This window comes from Momordica charantia (assembly GCF_013281855.1).
Source record: "Momordica charantia cultivar OHB3-1 chromosome 4 unlocalized genomic scaffold, Mcharantia_2.0 BLBB01000004.1, whole genome shotgun sequence".
NCBI classification, from domain to species: domain Eukaryota; kingdom Viridiplantae; phylum Streptophyta; class Magnoliopsida; order Cucurbitales; family Cucurbitaceae; genus Momordica; species Momordica charantia.
The window spans coordinates 26,774,098-26,796,795 of NW_028275162.1; the positions used below are offsets into that span (position 1 = coordinate 26,774,098).

The 22,698-nt window shown below is 35.8% G+C and overlaps 3 protein-coding genes and 1 long non-coding RNA gene across 7 annotated transcripts; 2 read left to right on the forward strand and 2 right to left on the reverse strand.

Annotated features, from left to right (window-relative positions):
* Window positions 1–712: 712 nt before the first annotated feature.
* On the reverse strand, window positions 713–7,794 carry LOC111006327 (MLO-like protein 11). 4 transcript variants are annotated; one of them, XM_088123058.1, is made up of 17 exons: window positions 6,881–7,794; window positions 6,515–6,745; window positions 6,177–6,234; window positions 5,801–6,033; window positions 5,596–5,712; window positions 5,377–5,437; window positions 4,880–4,967; window positions 4,609–4,672; window positions 3,354–3,428; window positions 3,060–3,145; window positions 2,601–2,650; window positions 2,296–2,336; window positions 1,932–2,102; window positions 1,811–1,846; window positions 1,574–1,641; window positions 1,417–1,477; window positions 713–1,321 (listed from the first exon to the last, which is right to left on the reverse strand). In XM_088123058.1, the coding sequence occupies exons 2-17, from the start codon at window positions 6,638–6,640 to the stop codon at window positions 938–940; spliced, it is 1,719 nt and encodes a 572-aa protein (XP_087979184.1). In that variant the 5' UTR covers window positions 6,641–6,745; window positions 6,881–7,794; the 3' UTR covers window positions 713–937. The 4 variants fall into 4 exon arrangements, with proteins under 4 accessions (XP_087979184.1, XP_022133883.1, XP_022133882.1 ...); XM_022278191.2 differs by having other exon boundaries at window positions 6,849–7,794; XM_022278190.2 differs by having other exon boundaries at window positions 6,515–7,794.
* Window positions 7,795–11,435: 3,641 nt separating this feature from the next.
* On the reverse strand, window positions 11,436–17,997 carry ATNUG2 (GTP-binding family protein). Its single transcript, XM_088123098.1, has 11 exons — window positions 17,769–17,997; window positions 17,210–17,343; window positions 16,689–16,818; window positions 16,292–16,452; window positions 15,700–15,801; window positions 15,481–15,585; window positions 14,762–14,890; window positions 13,372–13,512; window positions 13,099–13,199; window positions 12,483–12,540; window positions 11,436–12,142 (listed from the first exon to the last, which is right to left on the reverse strand). The coding sequence occupies exons 1-11, from the start codon at window positions 17,995–17,997 to the stop codon at window positions 11,762–11,764; spliced, it is 1,671 nt and encodes a 556-aa protein (XP_087979224.1). The 3' UTR covers window positions 11,436–11,761.
* LOC148212080 (uncharacterized) lies at window positions 12,048–17,804 on the forward strand. Its single transcript, XR_015790341.1, has 3 exons — window positions 12,048–12,171; window positions 13,906–13,998; window positions 17,668–17,804. It is a non-coding gene; the product is annotated as an uncharacterized LOC148212080 (long non-coding RNA).
* A 3,252-nt stretch (window positions 17,998–21,249) lies between the features above and the next one.
* LOC148212081 (peroxidase 31-like) lies at window positions 21,250–22,621 on the forward strand. The gene has a single exon (XM_088123265.1). It carries the CDS (start codon window positions 21,539–21,541, stop codon window positions 22,502–22,504), a length of 966 nt encoding a protein of 321 aa, XP_087979391.1. The 5' UTR covers window positions 21,250–21,538; the 3' UTR covers window positions 22,505–22,621.
* The last annotated feature ends 77 nt before the right edge of the window (window positions 22,622–22,698 follow it).

A 22,698-nucleotide genomic window follows, 5' to 3' on the forward strand; every position in this document is an offset into this window, starting at 1 on the left:
AATAAACCCACACAATGCTCTTTTTGCCTCTCCATTTCCAAGAACAAAAACCAACCAGTTCTCCACCCTATAAAAATCTATGGCGGACCTTCACTTTCACATCCACAGCAAAAACAAAACCCAAAAAGCATTACTAGAATATGGCATTTTCCAAATCTAACTTTCTCGCTCTCTTTCTACTCTTGTGCAGCCTTCACCTTGGCTTTGCCAATGAACAAGTGCTGGACGACCCCAATGCTCAGAGTGATATCATAGGCTACCGTCTGCCTTATTCGCAGGACTGCTGCGGTTATGGGCACCCGCCCAGCTGCTGCAACAACGGTGGCGGTGGCGACTATTGCAACCCCCCTTGTGTGCAAAATGGATGCGGGTGTGTGCAGAACCCGGGCAACAGATGCAGCGGTGGCCCGGTTTGCCAACCCCAACCCTGCAACAATGGTCCGCCGTGCCAATGGCAGGGACAGTGCCCGTCTTGCGGCTGTTCTAGAAGCAATGTGAAGTTTGGGACCCAGAATGAGCCTGAACACCCCACCAGTGAACCAATGCCGTCCAAGAATGAAGGAAATTAGGAGATGAAGCTCAAATGGATCATGTTCTTCATGTCCAAGATTACCCCATTAGCCAATAATGTCACAACTGCTAGTGGGTTGCAAATAAAAAATGCTTGCTTTATGATTTGAGTTTGTTTTCTTGTTATAATATAGAACTCTAGTTTAAATGCAGAACTTTTCTCTACGTATCAAGCTTTTTCATGAATATGTTACATATGCTGACTTTCACAAGTTCATGTTCAGTATGAGTATCCCTATAAACCTCTAGCCTCATATTTTCAAACACTTGATTTCGACCAAATCACATACTGATTTATATGCAACTATCGCTATTGGTACTGCTCCGCTGTCGTTTTCTTTCTCTCGGCTGTTATGTTTTCACTGCACTATCTTTTGGCTGGCATGGAAATGCTTCTCATAAAGCTTTCCATCTCAAACTTCGGATCAGCTGGTGAAGAAAGAGATGCAGAGGGTTGTAGAACAGGCGTTCTAGCCCTGCTTGGCCTTTCATTAGCAAAGGGATCAGATACATCTGATGCAGCAGTTGGCTGTAGCTCGATTTCCATATAGTCAGCTATAGTTTCGGGAGTATCATCAATAAGCCGATGGTCGTCATCCTCAAGTGACATCACTGTGCTTGTTTCGGTGTGAATCGTGGTGTCATCAGTGAATAAGCGAAGCCTTCTCTTTCTTCTTGCTGCCTTACCCCATCCATGCATTGTTTCCCTTATTCTTTGTGGAATTAATGCAGCTTTATAGTTTGTTCCCATCTGAAATAACATACACATACTGGTTGCAGTTAATCTTAGTACTCAGGATATGATAAACGCTGCCCCGCCTGTACGCCATGTTCGAGAAAAGATACCTGAGTTACAAGAGCATATAAGGGCAAGGTGCTGTAGCTGCAAAGGAACTGCCCGGCGAATCTACAGAAAAAATATCACGAAAACTGTGGATCACATGCAAGAAAAATAGCTCTTTAAGCAAGCACCTGACTGGCAAGAACTTCAATTCATGCATACCCCAAGATGAGTCTTGCATAGACAAGCAGATGATTCCTAATAAAGCAAGAATTATATCCAAATTGCCACTGTAAATTTTAAATAAAAACAAGTATTAGTTACAAGTAATTCTAGCAAATTTTCTCTATCCATATTTCGTGATCTTGTTTGCTTCGCTCAATATCATTTTCCACAGACAACCCTTTTGATTTTCGTAGAAATTAAGTTAATCATGGTTATGAAAGGGAGAAGTAGTACCCAGAACCAGAAGAATGATGCCAACTCGAACGCATTCTGCAATGAGGTTTAAACAAAAAGCTTTACTAAATCAAATACATAAAAAAAGATCAGTTTTCTAATGTAAATAATCAATATTGACCTGGAAAAGGATAAAGTGGATCAAGGACAAGAGGAGTTCAGGCTTCTTAAACCAGAAAAGATCATCTCTTGGCTTTAATTTCGAACCCGAGAAAGAACCAGTTATACCAGCACTCTCCAATGCCAATGTTGCAATTACATGCTGCAGCTTCGTGCCCACAAAAAGAACAAGCTACAAAAAGAATTTACCAACATGTATCAGGTGATTCAGGTTCAAACAAGGAGATCTACGAAAGCTGGTATAGAAGCATGTACGGTTTAAAGAAGTTTATAGGGCCATTATGTGTACAGCGGTTTTCGTGATGACGAGAGAATGAGATTATACTACAATGAATGAGAAAAAGAGAACAAGAGAGCGCACTCACAGTAATCGGAATGCTTGCTATCCAGAAATACAAATTAGAGCCTGCAGTAAAGCAAAGAAAGCAAATAATGATAAAAGTCAGCATGTTTTATAAGAACAGTCAACTCAGGTCTGAGTGTAACAGTTTAAAGTTGGATAGAAAACAGGTGATGGTAAAGTACTGAGGATCGATTTTGGACTTAACCTAATAATTATAAGATCAAATGAGGAAGAAGCAGAGGGAGGATTAATGGACACAACGATATATCGTGCTAGTGGTTCAAACAACTGATTGGTTGGACTTAGTTGTCCAACAGAGTGTTTTACCTTTAACATTAAAGAGCATGAATGCAACAACGAATCCCCACAGCGGGCCACTGCATTAAAGTGAACAGGGTATTAGCTTTCACATCTCCTAGGGGATTAAAATAAGCAAGCATATATAGTCAAATAATGCTAATTTTCCAAGAGATGAAGCTATTTACAATAAATATTTACTTTGGGTGAATATTCCAACTCCTTTATCCTTTACAACTTAAGAGGAGGCAAGTTTATCAACAGACTATCTCCAAACTCACATGTATTATAAATGGCAGCGCCTTTTTATTGTCACATGGTGCAGACAAATCAATACTTTCGAAAAGACCAACATTTCAATGTCTTTAAAAGACTTCCATAGTATCCCCTAAAATTAGTATACATCGCTCCTGCAGCCTGAATGCTAATCTCTAGTATCATATTTTTCTAAACTGAATCTAAATTGAAATTTGCAGTCATTTCTCCTACCTCACACCAACTATCCTTTTGAATTCTTCTTCCATTGAGCGAATCATGTAACTGTGGAAATCATATGTCAAGGAGAGGTGGTGATTCTGCCATACATAAGATCAAATGGAAAATAATGTTGTAAATATTTAGGGTCTTATCAATACAGATTAATATAGCTAAATACAAGTCACCTCGAATATTGCACAAATCCTCCCAACTCAAACTAGGGAATTTGCAAAAAGATTCTCCAGATATGACAGCATGACAAGAGGCAACTAATGAAACAAATGCTGGCTAAACATATTTAAGTACCATGATGAAGCCCTTGCGGAGTGTGAGATAGTCGGCACGAACTACAGAATTCCCAAATTGCCGGAAGAAACATGTCTACAATTTATAAATTTAATTAGTTCAAGTAGAATAATATCAAAAGATATGCCAAGGTAGCAGTGAAACTTGAAAAGGGCAGGAGGAGAGACTGCAATTCATAAGTGTAGAGGCTAAACCATAAGGAAAAGGAAAGAGAATCATGATAAAACTCAGAGATTCAGTTAGAGAATCCAGAGAAGTAAACTAATTTGTTGAAAGAAATACAAAGGTCAATAGCCTTTCTATAGGACCATCTCCAATATCCCAAATTTTTGTCTACCTCACTCACAGAGCTTCATATATTTATAATCGTTGGCTAGTAACAACTCTAACGACTCTGATAAACTCTGACGTCTGACCGTGTCATATAACTATCCTATACTAGCTAAATCCTAGTACCTATCATTATTCTGCCCCAAAACACACCTTGTATTGGTACCAGGGACAAGATATATTCATCTCTTCTGACACAGATTCCCTATAAATTCATGCTCGGAGTTTTAGCTTGATAAAAAGCTACTTTGCCATGCTTAGAGATTTTCCTCATCCCTTTGGAACATAAAGCATTCAATTCTAGTCATAGCTAAACCCACTCTACGTTACTTCGCAGCAGTTCTCAACCCTCTCACATTGTGAATGTTTGGAAACTCAGACTCAACTATAGCTCATGCAACCCAAACGTTTCTACCCAAACATGTTCACCTTACTTTTATCCTCAAATTTTGGCGTTGCCACTGTTGTTGACTCACAATTGGTATTATTTAAAAGGTTGAAGGCGACCTCTAGGCTTTTTTCCTTAAAAGAGGTGAGACGTAAGCCTCAGGTGGTAGGGGTGCTCGTAGGTTGGGTTGGGTTGGGTTGGGTTGGGAGACATCTTGGACCCAACCCAATTGTTTGGGCTACAAACTTGTCTAACCAAAATAATCCTCACCAAGTAATGGCTACAAACTTGGATTGATAATGATTCTCTCTAATTGACTACACATTAAAACTGTATCCGTGCATCAATTATTCAAGAAAATGAATTGTTGTTCCGTCATTATCTAATGCTGGTTAGCTAACAATTTGCATTCCCTACGTTGCATCAAGTAGTTTAATGCGATTATACTTGATCAAATGTGAAAAACTTCCTGAGTGACCTATGTATAAAAAATTAGTCGACTTGCTGACTAACCATTTATATAGAAAAAGAGTTTACTTTCATCATTATCCAATTCTTCCATTTGATTTCATCATCAGGTCCTTCTGGATGTAGCTCATCACTGCATACCAGAATGAAGCAGACAATCTAATCACTATAAAAGCCCCTTGAAATTACACCCTTGGAGAACGTACATAGGTCTGAAAATACTTGTTGGATAGATGGATCCAGTGAGTGCATCATGCATATCAATTTAGTGGGAGGAACGATCGAAGACTATAACATAAAACAGAGTATGAAGTGTGGAAGTAGAAAGCATACCACCCACATGAGAAAACCGTTCCTGGTCATAGGATTTGAAGCGTGATATCGAACAAAGGTTGATTGCCTCCGCATCGTCATTTCTCTTGTGATGTCTAAGATGGTATAGAATTAATTGTTAGTTTAACCAAAATTTGTTTTTAAACAAAAAAATAGATAAATAAAACTGCCAGCTCACTTGGAATGTTAAAAAGAAAGCAAACAGCCTTCACGCTGCAACATACTAGATACAACATGACCTCTAAATATAGGGGAAAATATTTGCTTCATGAACCTTCATCCGAGAGAGGATAAATAAGCAAAAGAATGAGGTACACACAATATTGAATCTACTTGCCTTAAACTTCTATATTTTCAATATCACTAAAAAAAAAAAATTGCATTTTGTAAGATAGGACTAATATAAGAATTAGATTCATACTAGTCATCTATCCAGTGCCTAAAAGAAGATGACTCTCAAATGATATGTTTTCTAATCCCACATAACTTGACCAAAGAGCTTACCATTTAGTGAATCATGTCTGTCCACGTGGGTTTCATCTTCCCATACTCTCCATCCGTGAATCTGAGTTATTGTATATTAAACAGTTACAACTGGTAACAATTTGGATGTAGATGATATTAAGAATTCAAAAGTAAAAGAAAACTATGAAATTCAGAAATCCTTGTTTTAGGGAGTCTGAAAATTTCTCACAAGGTTTAGTACAAAATGTTCATATATACCTTCACAATTGCCAGTAACATTGTTAAGCAGCTATAAGATATATGAGTTACTGCCATTATAAAGATAAAACGATGCAATTGCTCAAGACCTTCATATGAAACAAACGGCTCATAACCCTGCACCACAAGAAGTGTTTGAAATTTTCAATCAGCATTAGCTTGGGAGAAAGAGTTCTTACTATGTCATATGAACTCTGTTACATACCTCTTTGCAGGTGTTCTTATTCACATTAAGCATCCGCCTGAACAAATGGGGTAAAACAGAAACCGTATATAGTTTCCGTTCCTCAGTTGAACTGTCTTCTTTTTGTTCCTCGATCTCAGATTTGGTGCATGGAGTAAAAGGGGTATCATAGAACTTTGATGGGATGCAGATATTTGCTATCGAGGTTGATGTAGCGGTTAAAAGGAGAGAAATAAATCCAAGCAGCATTAACTCTGAAACCAGAAAGCCAAATGACTAGAGTTAAAAAGAAAAATGAAAAATACATCTCTGGGATTAAATACACTAGCCAGCCAGAATACATAAGCGAACTTTTAAGCACGGTTAAGCGGTTGAATGAATAGCTTAAGCCAATTACCTTCTTTCATTTTCTCCACTGCCTCAAATAATGGCTTTCGGTTAGTTTTCCCCAACCACTGACAAAGCAGAAGGAACAATCACAAATTATGAATAACATAAAAATCTCTGGCTAATAAACTAAAACATAATGGAGTAAGGAGAAAATGAATAAAGTCAGTCTTCTAAAGTGTAAAATCACACATCCACCACATAAAACAAAAGTTTCTTGAGCTAGACCCAGTCAGCTTCAATATCAAAGAACAACATTGAAATTCACAAAAAAGTTTATCAAATTAGCAGGTTCCTCAGATTCATGTGTGGGTCAGTTATGATATAATCACCAGGAGAAATGCTTACAGTGCTTAGCCGGTGAATGGACCGCTCAACAAGCAAAGAGACTGCAACAAAAATAGTCAGCACAGATGCAACAGACCAAGTGGGCGTCAAAGCCAAAGATCGCATCTCCTGTGCATTTTCAGCCATCTCAAACAACTTTTTCAGATAAACCTTCAGATATGTTCCTAAAAGCTCAAGTTTTACACCAATCTGGCAGGCTTACCAGACCTCAATCAAGGTCATCGATGGTCACTGTTCAGAAAAAGGAAGAAAAATGAAGCACTGCTAACTTCCCGAGGATGGCTAGATCATTCAAAGTATGAACAGAAATCCCTGAAGTTTACATGATGCTTACTGCCAAATAATTTAAAAGAAAACTGTATTTGCCTTTGTGGAAAAGCTTTAAGGTCCCAATACTCCTTGAAAGTGACAAATGAAGAAGGGTGTGTGCGAATGAATCTTCTCTGATTTATTCCCAATTGATGAAGTCAGAAGTTCTCTCCTTCTCTCCTTTGCTGGGCGGGCCTGCCCCCTCTGGCTCTGAGAGTAACTTCAGTCCAAAAACCAGCTGAGACAAACTGAATATGACCTCGCGAGTATCCAGCAAAGAAATGGATTTAAATAACAGAGTACCAAGAGAATGCACCAAAAAAGTTCAATATATTGAGGGACCAAAAAAATCTCAGAATTCTAGGTCGATGCTTTCTTTACAATCTAGCAGCTCTTTCTACATCTCACGACCAAATTGATGAAAATGGACAAGTGAACGACTCTATCCGAGAACCCCTATAAGTAAGGAACTCTGGTTCACATTTCCCGAGGAGCAAACAAAAGCTCAGCAAAGAAACCACCCCTTCAAATGCATTCTACTTCCACTAGTCGCAGAAGCAGAAACATAAAAACCCAAATCGAAATGGCGAAGCTAGTTCCAGTAAGTTTAGAAGCCAAAGCTAAAACCACGAGATTTGACTGTCCAAAGACTATACTTCACAACCCCACATGCACGAGCACGAGCTCCCTGTTCTTGGGCTTTGAAACCCGTTGCCTCAGCATTGACTCCTCAATTGAAAGAAACAGAGAGAACTTATAGCAATACGCTAATGAAACCAAAGGGCAAATTATGAATGACCCAGAAGAAAGAAATTGCATGGAGACGCACAGAGAGATGTCAGTGTTATTTGGCTTCAAATCTTCTGCGGTTTCTGAAAATTTAAAATGGTGGGGCACTGCCCAACTGCACCAAAGCAATTATCTTTAAAGCCAAGTGGGAAAGAAAGTAAACTAATTTCTGATTAATCACTGAATTGGACTCTTTTGTTTATAGCCTCCGCTAATTGAGGAACATGTCAAAATCCAGAGAGAGAGCTAGTGATCCATTCCTGATTCCACACTGAATTATATATTAAGCCATTCAGTCCGCTCATTATAATATTCTTTTCAATTTAACTGTAAAATGGCAGTCCAGTGGCTTCAATCTTCCAGAAGGATTTTTCATCTGATTTTTAATCATCTCATTCGGACTCAATCTGCTCAATTTAGTTCAATCGATTAAAATATATATTTTCGGAAAAAAATCGAGGTTGGAATCTTCAACCCACCTATTGCTAAAAAATTAAAAACAAAAACAACCGCTAATTATATTTACCATCATATACTCTCTCTCTCTCTGTTTTTTTTTTATTTGAGAATCAAGAAGAATGACTTATAGAAAATGATGTTTTTGTTGGTATGCTAAAAATACAAAGGAAATCTATTTATTTTAGGGTGACATTATTTGAATTTTGAAGTATCGGGGTTCTCAGCATTTTTAGTTCATGAATCATGGCACAATAGAATATTGTATTTTGAATAAAACCAATGTATTGTATGATTTTTAGAATATGGTAGGTGAGGCATGCAATAGTGTGTATTTATTCTGTATTTTGTTATTTTCGTAAATTAAAAAAGTTGATTTTCATTAATATAATGTGCTGTTTTTTAACTAAAATTTTAAATAAATTTCTATTGGACCGAATATTGTAATTATGACCCCCTCTATATTATTTTTCTTTTAAAACGATAATACGAGATAAGTGATGTTCATCTCGTCCCCACAGTCTCTCGATATGAAATTAAGATTCCCCACATGATAAATTCCATTCACATAGCCAAATATCTCAATTATTTCCCAACTTTTTTCTTTTCTTTTCTTTTTTTAATTATACAAGTGGTGGTAGAAGGATTTAAAACTCAGAATAGAAATTTTGAATTAATTAAAATTTGTCCATTTGGCTATTGTGGCCTATGCCTGAGTTCAATCAATATCTCCAAGTAGGTTTTTTCTAGGAGAAAAAATAATTAGTATTACCGTTGATGCTGGGATTTTGGCTTCTTTGGTTATCGCCAATACGCACCAAACTTGATGATCACGAGACTAGATATCTGCAAAACCGAGCAACCCTAAACCGTTATGACTTCAGTCACACGAGCTCCAATACTTAAGTTAACGATGGGAGAATTACTCAATAAAGTAATTATGGTATTTTTTGCTTACCTCTCGGGTTTAGCCAGTAGTTCTATTTATAAAAATTTTGTCTTCTAAAACCTTCTCGTTGAATCCATCTAATTCGTTGTTATTGGACAGGGACTCACGGACTGGGGCAGGAGAGAAGATGGGCTTGGCCCTGGTCGACTCGATCTTTCCTTCATTGTTACTTGGGTACGCCTGCCTATTTCTTTGACCGATTCCATAACAATTAATAATATATTAATTATAATAAAAACATAGAATCCATGAAGAAGATATGCATATTTCTCTATCTCATATTAAAAATTGTACTTTATAACAACTCTATTTTTTAATTGAAAAAAAATATTTATAAAATGAGAGAGAGAAAGGATTAAATGGAGAAGAAAGAAATACAATTCAATCAATTAAGAATACGTTGGATTTAAGGTGAACCTACACCTTATTTTCAACCCTATTAATTTCTTATTCACATAAACATCATTTTAAGTTGATAAATACTCTAATATGATCCTGACTAGACACCAATCTGTATATATAATTAATGCTTTAATATTTTGAAATAGAATTTTAACAAAAATAAAGAATGATTTACGGAAAAGGAATATGAATAAGGAAAGTAATGTTCATCCTCCTCACTACGAGTACAAATTGCAATCCACTTATAGCTACCAACCTCATCGAGATTCTTCATTTTTTCAATGTAATGAATGACGTATGATCCATCTTTTAACTTATTTAGCACAGCCTATAGCATAAGGATGTAGCCAAATCCCAAGTCTCTTTCACAAATCAAGTTTCCTCAAAGCCAAAGAAAATGCTTTTTTTTTTCTTTTGTTTAAGTTAATATTCATTGGACCCCAAAGAAAGTAAACATTGGCTGCTGTTTCTCCTTTTTGTTCAATTTTCATTTCAATAATTTAGATTATTATTATTATAATGTTTGACGGTGAAAATAAAACAAAACTCTTTCATGGCCATGCACCCTACACTGGACTAAAGGAGGAGGAAAGACAAGACAAGAACTATAAATTAATAATACGTTAGTTGTGTAATAAAAAAAAGATGGTTCTTTTTATTTTTTTAATTTATTCTCTCTCTTATAATTAAAATTAAAATTTATAGTCAGTTTCTTTGAACTTAAAAAGAAGTGTGAGAGGTGGACGTGAAATACAATATCTTACTGAAAAAAAAATGTTCTGACATATTGATGAAGGCATTTGCAAAGAAGCCTATTACTTAAAAGAAAGGTATAGCAATTATAATTTCTTGCGACAAAATACTAATTAAACATGCCAGAAAGGACATTATTAAGGAAATTTAAAACGTGTACTTCACATTTAAGTAAATAAAAGTACTTTTTGTTTACTTTTTCTACCTTTTACGCGTATTTTAAAACGACTATTTATAAGATAATATTTAATATTCAAAAGTTTATGACATTTTCATTTTTTATCATGATATTTCTATTTTCAATCTTTTGATTGAAAAAAGAAATATAAATATATGTTGGAATTATTTTTGGTTTCTTATTATCGGTCCTTCTTCTTTTTTTTTTTTAAATGAAGTTTTGATTAAGTTAATATCTTTTAAAAAATAAAATAATGTTCAACATTATAAAACCATTTAAGTTTTTACTGTACTTGAGAAAAATTGAAGATACGAGGGGAAAAAAAAGACCTTATATTCATTTTGCTTTGTATGATCTTAAAATTTTTTTTTTACAACACTAACAATTTAGTAAAATCTCTAAACATATGCAAGTCACATAGCACATTTTCTTTAAAAAATAATAAAAAGAGGTAGATAAACTAACCTTCAACATATAATTCCAAGTTGAATTTTTTTTAATTATATTAAGCTTACAGACAAAATCAGATAAAATTTTGGGTGAAGAGAAAAAAGATCGTGCAACGAAAGGAAGTATACCTTCAAAACTTTAGTTTCTAAAATACATTACTCTCTTTACAATAAGGTAAGACGATCCAAATTAAAGTATTACAATAAAACATATATTGAAACCAAACTCAAAGTCTCAAACAATAGGAAAAAAAAAACATAATAATTTAACTAAAGGGAACACAAAAAACATCATATTGAAAAAAAAAAAAAAAAGAAACGAGAGCGTTACAAACAACCCACAACAAAATCGTCGCTTTGGGCCTGTCAAGTACTTACCAGAAACAGAGAAACTAGTACTGACAGAAAAGATTCTAAACTGGAACCGTGTACAGGTCAACAGAAAGCTCTATCATCCATACTATTAGAACTCTGATAATTTGAAACCTCCCTATAGTCGCTATTATTTTTCCAATAATTGATGAACAATTTAATACAGAACCTCCCTCCTCTCACAACCATCAACCCTCCAATTTCTATGTTCCAGCTGTAACAATGTAGAGAATTTTCAGCCAACGAATATTAGCCTTTCTAAAGTTGAAAACATTTATGTGACGTTTCATTTCAATAATGTGAACATGATTTGGAGCTGCTTTCATATGCAGTGTTGCAATAAATAGAAATGCCTTTAATGACCTACTATATGAAAGTCTGTTTCAAAAGAAATGTAGAAGCTAGCTAGACATGTTATATTATAGGGGTGACTTTTTTTCCAGCTTTGCCCAACAGAGAAACTAGGGGAAAATAGAAGCCAAGAATAGATAGCCTACTTCGCCAACGGCCTAAGAACAAGTTGGGTGAGAAGCATTGGCAAAAAGATTCAACAAATACAAAAATAAGCAGGAAAACGTCACCAGACTGTCTCAGCCTGCGGTTGGACGCTGATCTTCAACCACATCATCCTGGTCTCCAGATGTCTTATCCTCGGTGTCAGAAAGAGGAGCCTCTAGCTCATCCTCGGAGACTAGAATCTGATCAGATGCATCGCCATTCAATTCTGTATCACTAAACAGATCCCTTTGAACAGGCACATTTCTTTGTTGCTGAGATGATATCACATTTGCAATGGCTTTGAAAGCAGCTGCAGCCTGATTGCTATCCACGCCTGAGTCATCATCCACACCATAGTCGGGTTCTTCCGACTTATCATCTACTCGAGGTGGCGGTACAAAGAAGGGAAGTCTACCCCTCTGCCAGTCGTGGAGGACCATTTTTGCTGCAGTTGTCAAGTCAGGTTCGCCGCCCTGGATAGATGACCATCCCACTTGAAACAGTTAGTTTTCTTCAAATCACAAGAAACCAGATTATTATTAGTCCGAGCCATCAATTCCTATTTTGAGGACTGATGATAAAATTATGAGGCAGATTGCCTAATCAATTAGGATACCCAACCATTTCGAGTACTAACACAACATTATCATGTATCAAGGATAAGGGGAAAGGACAAAACAATCCTGTTTTCTTTAAATACAGACTGCAAACCTTTATCATCTTATACACAATGAAAACATAAAATCCTTTGATCAGTATTTTAAATGGATGCCATACAGATAATAAGGAACCACTCTCAAGATAATAACGTACCCTTAACAGTTTGCCAGTCAACTTGCATAGCTGAATTAAGAAGTCATTATCGTCCTCCCTAAACACGAGACAACAAAGTTTAGAAAGAAATATTAGAAAGTCAGCAGCAATACGTATAATAAGCAAACTAGTGAATTAGAAATAATTTTACTGAGAGAGATAATTTTTCAAAAAGAACAATTCATGCAAGCTTCATTCTTTGTCGTCTAATACCAGCACTATGCTAACAGTTGCAGCACACTAGAACAGAGTAGTTGAATGAGCAGGTAAAAGAACAGTTAGGAGATTTTCATGGGTCCAACCATTAAAAGAGGGTCTTTCACCTTTTCAACGACATACTGTTTTTTATCAGGCGAAATATAAATCTCATATTGGTCCTCAACTTCTCAGTTTGCTTTTATTATAGTCCTTAAAACTTTCAACAAATCAATTTAAGTCCTTAAGTTTTAGGTTCCTAATAATAATAATAACCCCCCATGACATTATAAATGCGTTGCATGGCGACAATATCTAGGAGAAAGAGATCAGAAGAGAAAAACCAAGAGACCATCAAAAATCCAACCCCCCCCCCCCCCCCCCCCAAAAAAAAACCCCGATTAAAAGCATAGTCACCCACCAGTCTTTTATTTTGTATGCTCTTTCAAGGTGTTCCCTCTTCACACGCTTCAAAACTTCTCCAATATGTTCAGATGCATCCTCCAAATTTGTAACTCGTACCTAGAGAAGTGGCCAAATACCAAATACTCAGACAATAATATTGAATGAAAAAAATAATAATAACAAGCTGGCAAAATGGTAATTGCAATATCCATTAATTGAAAGCTCATGCTCATATATGGTAACAATAGACACCAGTTAGCAAAGAAAATGAAAAAGAGAGAACACATACCACGCCCTTAAGAACAATATCTGTTTCAGAGTCACTATTTTGATAAACAACACCCGGGCAGTCAATCAGGAAAATCCTCTTTGTGAGAGTTATATATTGCCACACTTTAGTTTCCCCAGGAATTGGTGCGACTTTGCATACCTAATAAGAAAAAGGGCAAAGTCAGATAAAAAAGAGAACAAACTGTAGGGGATTGATTATAAGTGCCAGAAGAATGGACCGTAAGGGATTCACCTAAGTGTTACTACTACAAGCAAAGCAACAGAGGACAAGAAGTTCAAATTTTAATTAACAGGTCCCAATTCTTTTCCTATTTCCACCAGATTGGAGCTCTTTATTGTTCTTTTAACATCAGGGTCGGGATATACTTGTACATAAACTTTTCATCTTTCACATCAAAAGCTTCCCGTCTTTAGAAAACCTTAAAATATATCTTTTTTTACACTTCTATAAATCAAGAACAATATAAGAATAAAAACTGAGTGACTTTAGGTTTGGGAATTTTAACATCCTGAATTTCCTTCTTTGTCACAGCAACAATGACAAAACTATTATGGAAGGCAGATGGCCAAAAGATGGAACAGCTTCAAGCAGCTGAAAGCTCTAATTACCATCTAAAAGCAAAAGGTAAGACACTGCAATCAAAATACACTATTTTGCACACAAGCTCTTTGATAGGTTAAGAAATCTGAATTCAGGAGAATGTTCCCCTCGGTAGTTTCATTGATAAGAAAGAAAAGTCAAAGAAGCAAAATTTTAGACTCTGCCACCTCAGTCTCCAATCTAATATTCACGTGACTAACTCCTCTAGCATTTACATTTATATTTAGCTAAGCCTTGTATTTAGCTCGATTGGCTGCTACCTGAACTAGGCTTAACAAAAAAACTGGGTATCAGACTGGTTACCTCCACCCCCTTCGGATTTCCAGAAATTCTCCTTCCAACTCTGTGCTCATATATTAAGAATTTCTCTTATTGTACGTACATATGTGAATCTAATTGGTGGTCCATCACTCTGGTGATCCACTGAGTGAAAATTATCAAAAGATTGTACACTACAAAGCAAGCCATACGCTCAAAAGCATTCATATGAAGAATAAAGTTCCCCAGAAAACATGCTAACCTAACAGAGATCCAGACAAAAACAGGAAGTAATCTGGATCAGAATAAACAACTCATAAATGTTAGCATATTATGATTTGAGGCATCCAAAATTTGCCTTGATTGTTCTGAAAGCTAACAATAGACCCTTTTGGATGCTAAATAACAACTGCAGTTTCTCCATTCATAATTCAGGCATACCACCAAATGAATGTAGAACAAATTAAACGATAAATTTTTGGTATCAATATAATAACATTGTCAGCATTAGAGAAAAATAGAAACTTACATTCTTAGTCCGTAATGTGTTAATTACAGATGACTTTCCAACATTGGGATACCCAACAAATCCCACGGAGATAGCTTGCTTGTCACTTTTCAAGCGAGCAAATTGTCTCAGCACAGATAGGAGAGAACCCTAAGAACAACAAAAAAGGGTCTTAGAAATGAAGTCAAAGATGATGCTTATCCTATAATTCCTAAAGTGTGATATATCAAATGATCCCCCATTTTTTTTTTTTTTTTGATTTTCCTGATAAACCAATATCGTCTAAACATCAAGATAGCATTGACCAACAAGAAGGAGCATAAGACACAAAGCTTCAGATGGTACACAATGTTATTTTATGGGAGTAAAAGACCGAATATTATACCAATATGGTCAGAACACATCTAAAATATCCTGGTCTCCAGTATCGGAAGAAAAACGTACACTCTAGGAATGTAAAACTCAAATTATAAGAAACAATCTCATAGGAGTATAAATTATAAACCTTTCACCTTCCAACACAGGATATGGGATGAAAGAGGTTTTAGAAAAAGGCACCTGAAGCCTCAAATTTGGTTAGGGACGACATAAATCTATCATGTCTGGCTCTCAACTAAAAATGAAATATTAAAAAATTGGCAATATTTATGAGTAACAGCATTTTAGGAGTTAAAATCCTTTTTGATTAAAAACAATACACGTAAATAACTTATTGAGTCACATAATAATGGTAGAGTTACCTTTCCAAAGGATTTGTTGACGCTTGCATGAAATGCTAGAGTTGGATATTCTTTTGATAACACTCTAAGCCATCCCTTTGTTGCCCAAGCAGGAATCAAATCACACTGACAATGCCATTTGTTAACATGTCTCAATCAGCCTTACAAAAATTTTCAAAAAGTCCATAACTAGGTATCTCAGATAACATTAAAATCCAATTAAAAAGGATGTGGTGAAACCTTATTTAACAGAAGAACCACGTGTTTATGCTTGCAATGCTCTTTCAAATGTCTCTCTAAATGGTAACATCTTGTTCCTTGAGGGTCCCTTGCATCTAGAACCTGGAACAATGACAAATAATCAGAAGAGAAGTCAAACGGATATACAAGGAATTAGGGCGCCCCACATTTAGTTGAGGGAAAACAAACCACAAGTTTGACATCGAAAACAATAAAAAGAATTAACACATAAATGATAATAGAAAGCCACATTCATAATGTGTGGCTGTGAAAACTTTTTTTTAATGAGAAACAACCTTTCATTGAGAAGCATGAAATAAAATACAAGGCTGTGCAAACTACTATAAGACAACTTTTTTCTAAAAATCTAGAACTAACGTAAATAGATACCTTTTTTTTTATAATAATAATAATAATAATAATAATAATAATAATAATAAAACCACTAGAAATAAGGTAAATAACCTTTAGGTAGATACTAGCTTTTACATGCCATAAACTATTGGGAAAAAAAATATATAAATCAGAATAGGAAATGTCCCATGTGAATGCTGTCGTCAAATTGGGGAAGAGATTAATAACTACGACGAACCTGGACAACAACATCTGAAGAATCAATTACTTTGTAGAGCTCACCCCATATACGTTTACTTTGACCCTTCTCAAACATATTATGTCGAACTAGGTCTCTAAATCCATCACCTTCACTTCCCTCTGCAGTTGCATTATCAGCATGATTTTCCTCAAAGGCATCTAAAGAATACAGAATATGCAATATTGAGAACAGCACTCTTGACATATGTGGGTGACAACTACAAAAATTCCATGAGAAATGAAAAACATTTATTGAGAGCAGGCAGCAGCATTATCATATATGCCTTATAAAAAAGAACACCACAGTTATTGACAACTATTCTTTAAAATCCTAGAAAAAAACATGTGTTTACCCAAATCTGCAAATTCAAGAGACTGAATCAAATATATCATACCATGAGACTTATCAGCTTTCTTAAGTAGTGACTCATAGTCAGCAGCCAAAAGCTTTGGTCGCTTTCTCTTCCCCTTTGGCCCAAATGCATCCTCAAAAGGTTCTGTATCGAGAAGATGGACTCTAGATTGCTTCAGAGATCAAAGTACCATATTAGCAGATCGAAGTTGGACATTTTCTACTTCCTTAGTTTACAAAAGAATTCCCTTTTAACTAAGGTATCACATTGGATTATTATCTTAACATAAGCAAGCACGTCATAGAACCTTCAAAGCTACATCTATATGAATAAATGAGTAAGGCCAGATCGGAAAAGTGAGAGATAACAACCTAAACATATTCAGTGGACAACTTTTCTTCATCTAAAAGATAATCTTACTCTTGAAAAACATATGCAGTACAAGAGCTGAGAACATTGGCAGCAGAGGTAAACACACTAATACATGAGCACCTCACCTTGAAAATTAATGTAAAAACTCTTCAAATCAACGAGATGTAAAAAAAAAAAAATTTATCTTCTACCTTCTGATGATCATTCAACAAGGACAGGGGGAGCTTCTTTTCCTTCAAAATCACATTATAGCTACATGACATCCGTTTTTGAAGCTCTTCGCGGAAAAATTCAAGCTCTTTCTGGTTCACAACTCGAGTATTCCCTATCAATTCAAGAAATAAACATCATTATGCTTCCTCTCAGAAAATTTTGTCAACATACAGCATGATAGTTCTAAGAATACAAGTTGTTTAATAACGAAAAAGGAGAGAGGTAGGCATTCATGATTTGACAATTCTTATTACTCTAGGCTTCTCCTAATCAGCTAAAACGGAAACCTTAGGCTCCAAGCTGACGTTCACTCTTCTTCCTACAACCTCAACAAAGAACAATATATATCATGCTCCCTCACCGTTAACAAACCCACAAAAAATAAAACTGTAAAAACAAGTACTAATTCAGACTAATCCACCCTTTTATCACGCAGGGATGAGAAAGATACCGAGAAGAACCCAGCAATTCAAACATAAAAGCAAGAAAATAAATGACGCATGCACGTGGAACCCCATTTGATATAATGCAACATACCGAACCAGCGGCGATCAGGCTGAATCCGCGTGTCAGGTAACTCCTTCGACTGAAGCTCATTCTTCAACACCTTCCCTTTCCGATCACGCTTCGGCCTCGTATTATACATCTTGAGGCGCCGCACAGTGGCAGCGCTACGCGAATTCTTGTTCGCATCGCTTCGGTTGACGTCCAGTGAATGCTTCGGTTTCCCAGAGACATTTACCTTCTTTTCCTTCTTCTTCGTCATCTTTAACTACTAAACTACTGAATAGGTTATGGTCTTTCAGAAGCAGCTGATAATTCAGCAAATACAGCGGTGAATTGGGATGGAGAGACCAGTAACTCTAAACTTTAAGCATAAAAAAACTGAAGGATTGGAGTATAAATGGCGGAACGCCAAAATAGAGCGGCAACAACCACCGACTGTAATCGAAACCTAGGGTTTCGAAAAGGGGTTTGGAAGAAGACGATGATGGATATTTATGAGGCACGTGCAGGACAACACCGGTTCGGTTTGACATTCAGTTGAACCGACCACAGCGGTTCAGATTTGAGCTACGACATTTCTATTCATATCCATGAGTTTGACATTTCTATAATATTATTAAAAAAACACACAATATTAATATTAATTATTTGAAATTTATTTAAAATTATGAAATATTTATTTATTAATTTAAATAGTTTTTACAATTTTTTATAATTTTTTTCAAAAATACTGTCGACTATCGATTATTTCAATCTATATGCATTAAAATTAAGACTTAGACATTTGTATATTTAGATATTTAAAATAATACATGATGGGGACGGTTTCAAATCAGACCAAATTCATTCTACTAAAAATTTCTCGTTTTCCTTTTTCTTTTTTGAGCAAACAATAACTTTCATAGTGGTTCCATTTGGATTTTGGAAATCAATCAAATTCAATATTTTTTTAATAAATACTAAATCAGTAGATAAGTTTATACAATGAAATCTTTTTGCTCTAAAATAATATTTTAAACGTATTTATATTAATTTCAATGTATTATCAATAAATTGGTAGATTAATTAGATATATAATATTATTATATGTTTTGTAATTTTAAATTTTGATAAAGTACATAATAGTTCAGAAATATATTTCGGTCCGACATGCATGGCCCTTCAAAATTTTGAATGACCAACCCAGGAGTTAGTTTGGGCCATATATTTTTACTCAAAACCCAAACGGGCCCTCGGCCCATAACAGAGGCCCAACCAGACTCTTTTGTCACCCCTACTTACGAGATTACAAATTTACCCCTCTAGTGTAGACTATCTATGTGGAAGCATGTTAAAGTTTTTTTTTTTTTTTTTAATAATAAAGAAGCATGATAAAGTTTGTCCTCTTTCTATACTACGAATTTTTATTTTTTTTTGTTTATCTCCGTTAGGTAGTTTTTTTAGTACAACATGTAGGGTAGAAGATCGAACTCACAACTTGTTTGTTTGAGATATATGTCAATTACCGTTGAGCTGTGTTGGTTGATTCAAAATCAATATTTTTTTTTGCATTGAATTTAATAATTTCTTACCATTTACCAAACTGCATTGTAGGACTCTTGGAGACATGGCTTCATATATCATTAATGGTGATGAAGATGTATGATGATACAATGGGTGGGCTTGGAAGGGGCCACTCAACAGGATGAAGCAAGCTCTTCTATAGCTGTTAAGATGAATTCTAATGAGCTGTAGATGTGGACATAGAATTAATTTTCATTAATATGTTGGCTTTTTTGTAAAGTTTCTAGGTGTGATATGGTTTTTGGTATTTAAATTTACCTATCTCAAACTATAAGTTTTGTAATCTGTATGGACAATATAAATATAGGTTTTCAAAATAGGTTGGCTACTTTGTTCTCTACTATACACTATATTGTACTGAATCATTAAACTTTCGATCTTTTTTTTTTCTTATTTCTAAATTTTTATATTATATACGTTTTAAACACTTGACGTTGCCTAAAGCAAGCTATTTTAGTTTTTACTATTAATTTTTTTATAAATTAATTTAACGAAAACCTTATATAGGTATATGTTTTGTTCATTTACGTGATGAACAAGTATTTGTCATAGTACATTAGATATAAGGTGTCACATTTCAAAATGGGTACAAAATTTTTGTTAAGCAATTAATGAAAATTAACAATAAGAATTATGGTAATATTTTATGCTAAGTTAAGACATTGAAATAAATCATTTGAAAGAAGCTTTTTTCTTTCTTTTTCTTATTACTCGCTCACAAAACGATCATATTTCATATATAAAAAATGAACCATCCATCAGATTCAGGATTGATCTTTAGTAATGAGTCAGATCGCACTAATATCAATCCATTTTATTCTATGGCAATGGTTCAACAATTCCTTAGTCAAAATCAAGGAACTATTCATACGTTTGTCGTTGAATAAGAATAAAGAACGCCAATCTTTGAGAAATTTGTCGATGCCTAATTATTTTCAAATGGATCAATTCAACAAAAAAAAAAATCTTAAAATGAAATAAAAGAAATTAAGGGCTAAAATAACATTTGAAAATTAAGATTAGACCGGGAGAAAATAAGTATAAAAGTTCATCATGAACCAAAATAAGATTTGAATCTTACGTCTACACTCACAAATAAAACACACAATACAGAAACATAAATTTATATATTTCATTTGGTAAACAATTGTAACAAAAATTCTAGGTTTTCCACCACACAAATCTAGTAACCTCTCTTATTTTTTTTAAAATTCAATTTTGTAAGGTGGAGATTTGAATCACCAATCTAAATGGAAAAATAGATATTTTGAGAACATAGTTGTGTTCCTAAAGTATTATCATTCATTAAGAATGCATGACCCGTTGCTCTCTGTTATTAGGTTGAATCATCAATCAAACTCAAAATCTTACTCTCTGTTATTATTATTCGAAAATAATATAAATTATTAATTTTTGGTTATCATAAGTGGGACCAAAGATTCAAACATGACACGCAAATGCAATAGCAAAAAACTCAATGCGATGAATGGTATGTTTGTGATGTTGTTCCACTTGTCTTCATCTCCCTCTCCCCCAATTTACCTAATCTTTTCATCCCTCTTTGTCTTCTCTTTCATATCATGAACATAAATTTATTATATTGTTTTTAAGTATCAATCTTAATTAAAATATAAAAATGTTAGTTTTAAGAATTTCAAACATATAATCGAAAAAACAATTTTAAAAAATAGAAAATTATATCATAAAAGAAACAGTGACAAAAAAGTCCTAAGAACCAAAATAAAATGAAGAAGAAGTTTGAAGTTTTACAAAAATATCATAAACCTAAACCAGATCAAACTCAAATTCAAGTGCTGACATGAAATCGAACCAGAAAAATCCAGACTTATGTAACATTTGAAAAAAAAAAGTAGTAAAATTTTAAAAATACATAAATTATAGCGAATTTTTCAATAAAATACACCATAGGTAAAAACTTAAAGAAATTAAACACTGCTCAAAGGTAAAAGGGAAAAAAAAAAAAAAAGCATTGAATAGCCGTTATAGTAGGTTGTGTTGAAGTCACAGTTTTCACCGTAGACTGAGCTTAAAGATTTGGAATCATCCATTCACGTTTCACATTCACCTGCTGCAACTCGCCGTCGGTAACCTACCAATGGCCGCGAAATCCTTCCAAAAGTGGGACCCGCCGCCCTCCTTTGTCTCCATTTCTTCTCTATCTTCTTCTCCATTCTTCTGATTTCTGATTCTCTCCGCCATTACCAATCACCATCCCCATGGCGTTTCTCCTTCTCCTTCTCTTCTCTGCGCTCTTTCATTCCGCCGCCGCCTCTCTCTCCGCCGACTATTACCGGACTTCCTGCCCTGCGTTCTCCCAGATCATCCGCGACACCGTTACCAACAAGCAGATCACCACCCCCACCACCGCCGCCGCCACGCTCCGCCTCTTCTTCCACGACTGCCTCCCCAACGGCTGCGACGCCTCCGTCCTCATCTCCTCCACCTCCTTCAACGCCGCCGAGCGCGACGCCGACATCAACCTCTCCCTCCCCGGCGACGCCTTCGACCTCGTCGTCCGGGCCAAGACCGCCCTCGAGCTCGCCTGCCCCAACACCGTCTCCTGCGCCGACATCCTCGCCGCCGCAACTCGGGACCTCATCACCATGGTCGGCGGTCCCTATTACACCGTCTTCCTCGGCCGGAAAGACGGCAAGATATCCAGAGCCTCCGCCGTTGAAGGCACGCTCCCCAGACCCACCATGCCGGTGTCTGAGATCATCGGAATTTTCGGCTCCAGAGGATTTTCCGTTCAGGAAATGGTGGCGCTGAGCGGCGCACATTCGATTGGGTTCTCGCATTGCAAGGAGTTCACCTCTGGGATCTTCAATTACAGCAGATCGCCGCCGTACGACAGCCATTACAACCCGAGATTCGCGCAGGGGTTACAGAGGGCATGCGCCGATTACCAGAAGAATCCGACTCTGTCAGTGTTCAACGATATAATGACGCCGAACAAATTCGACAACATGTATTACAAGAATCTGCAGAAGGGATTAGGGCTTTTGAGGTCCGATGGCGGATTGTACAGCGATCCAAGAACGAGGGCGTGGGTGGACAAATACGCGGCGGATGAGAGCGCCTTCTTCGAGGCGTTTTCTCGAGCCATGGAGAAGCTCGGTGGCTATGGCGTCAAGGTCGGGAATCAAGGAGAGATCAGACGCAGGTGCGATGCCTTTAATTGATTCCGGATTTCGATTATACCCTTTTTTTTAATTGTTTGTGATTATTATAAAATGTAATTGATTTGTTGTATTGAATCTATATGGAAAGGGAAAAAAAGAAATGTCACTGTTTTGTTATTTATTGCTTCGATCATCAAATGAAGAATGAACTCAGATCTTACAAATTACAATAATTGAAATGGAAGGAAACCCAT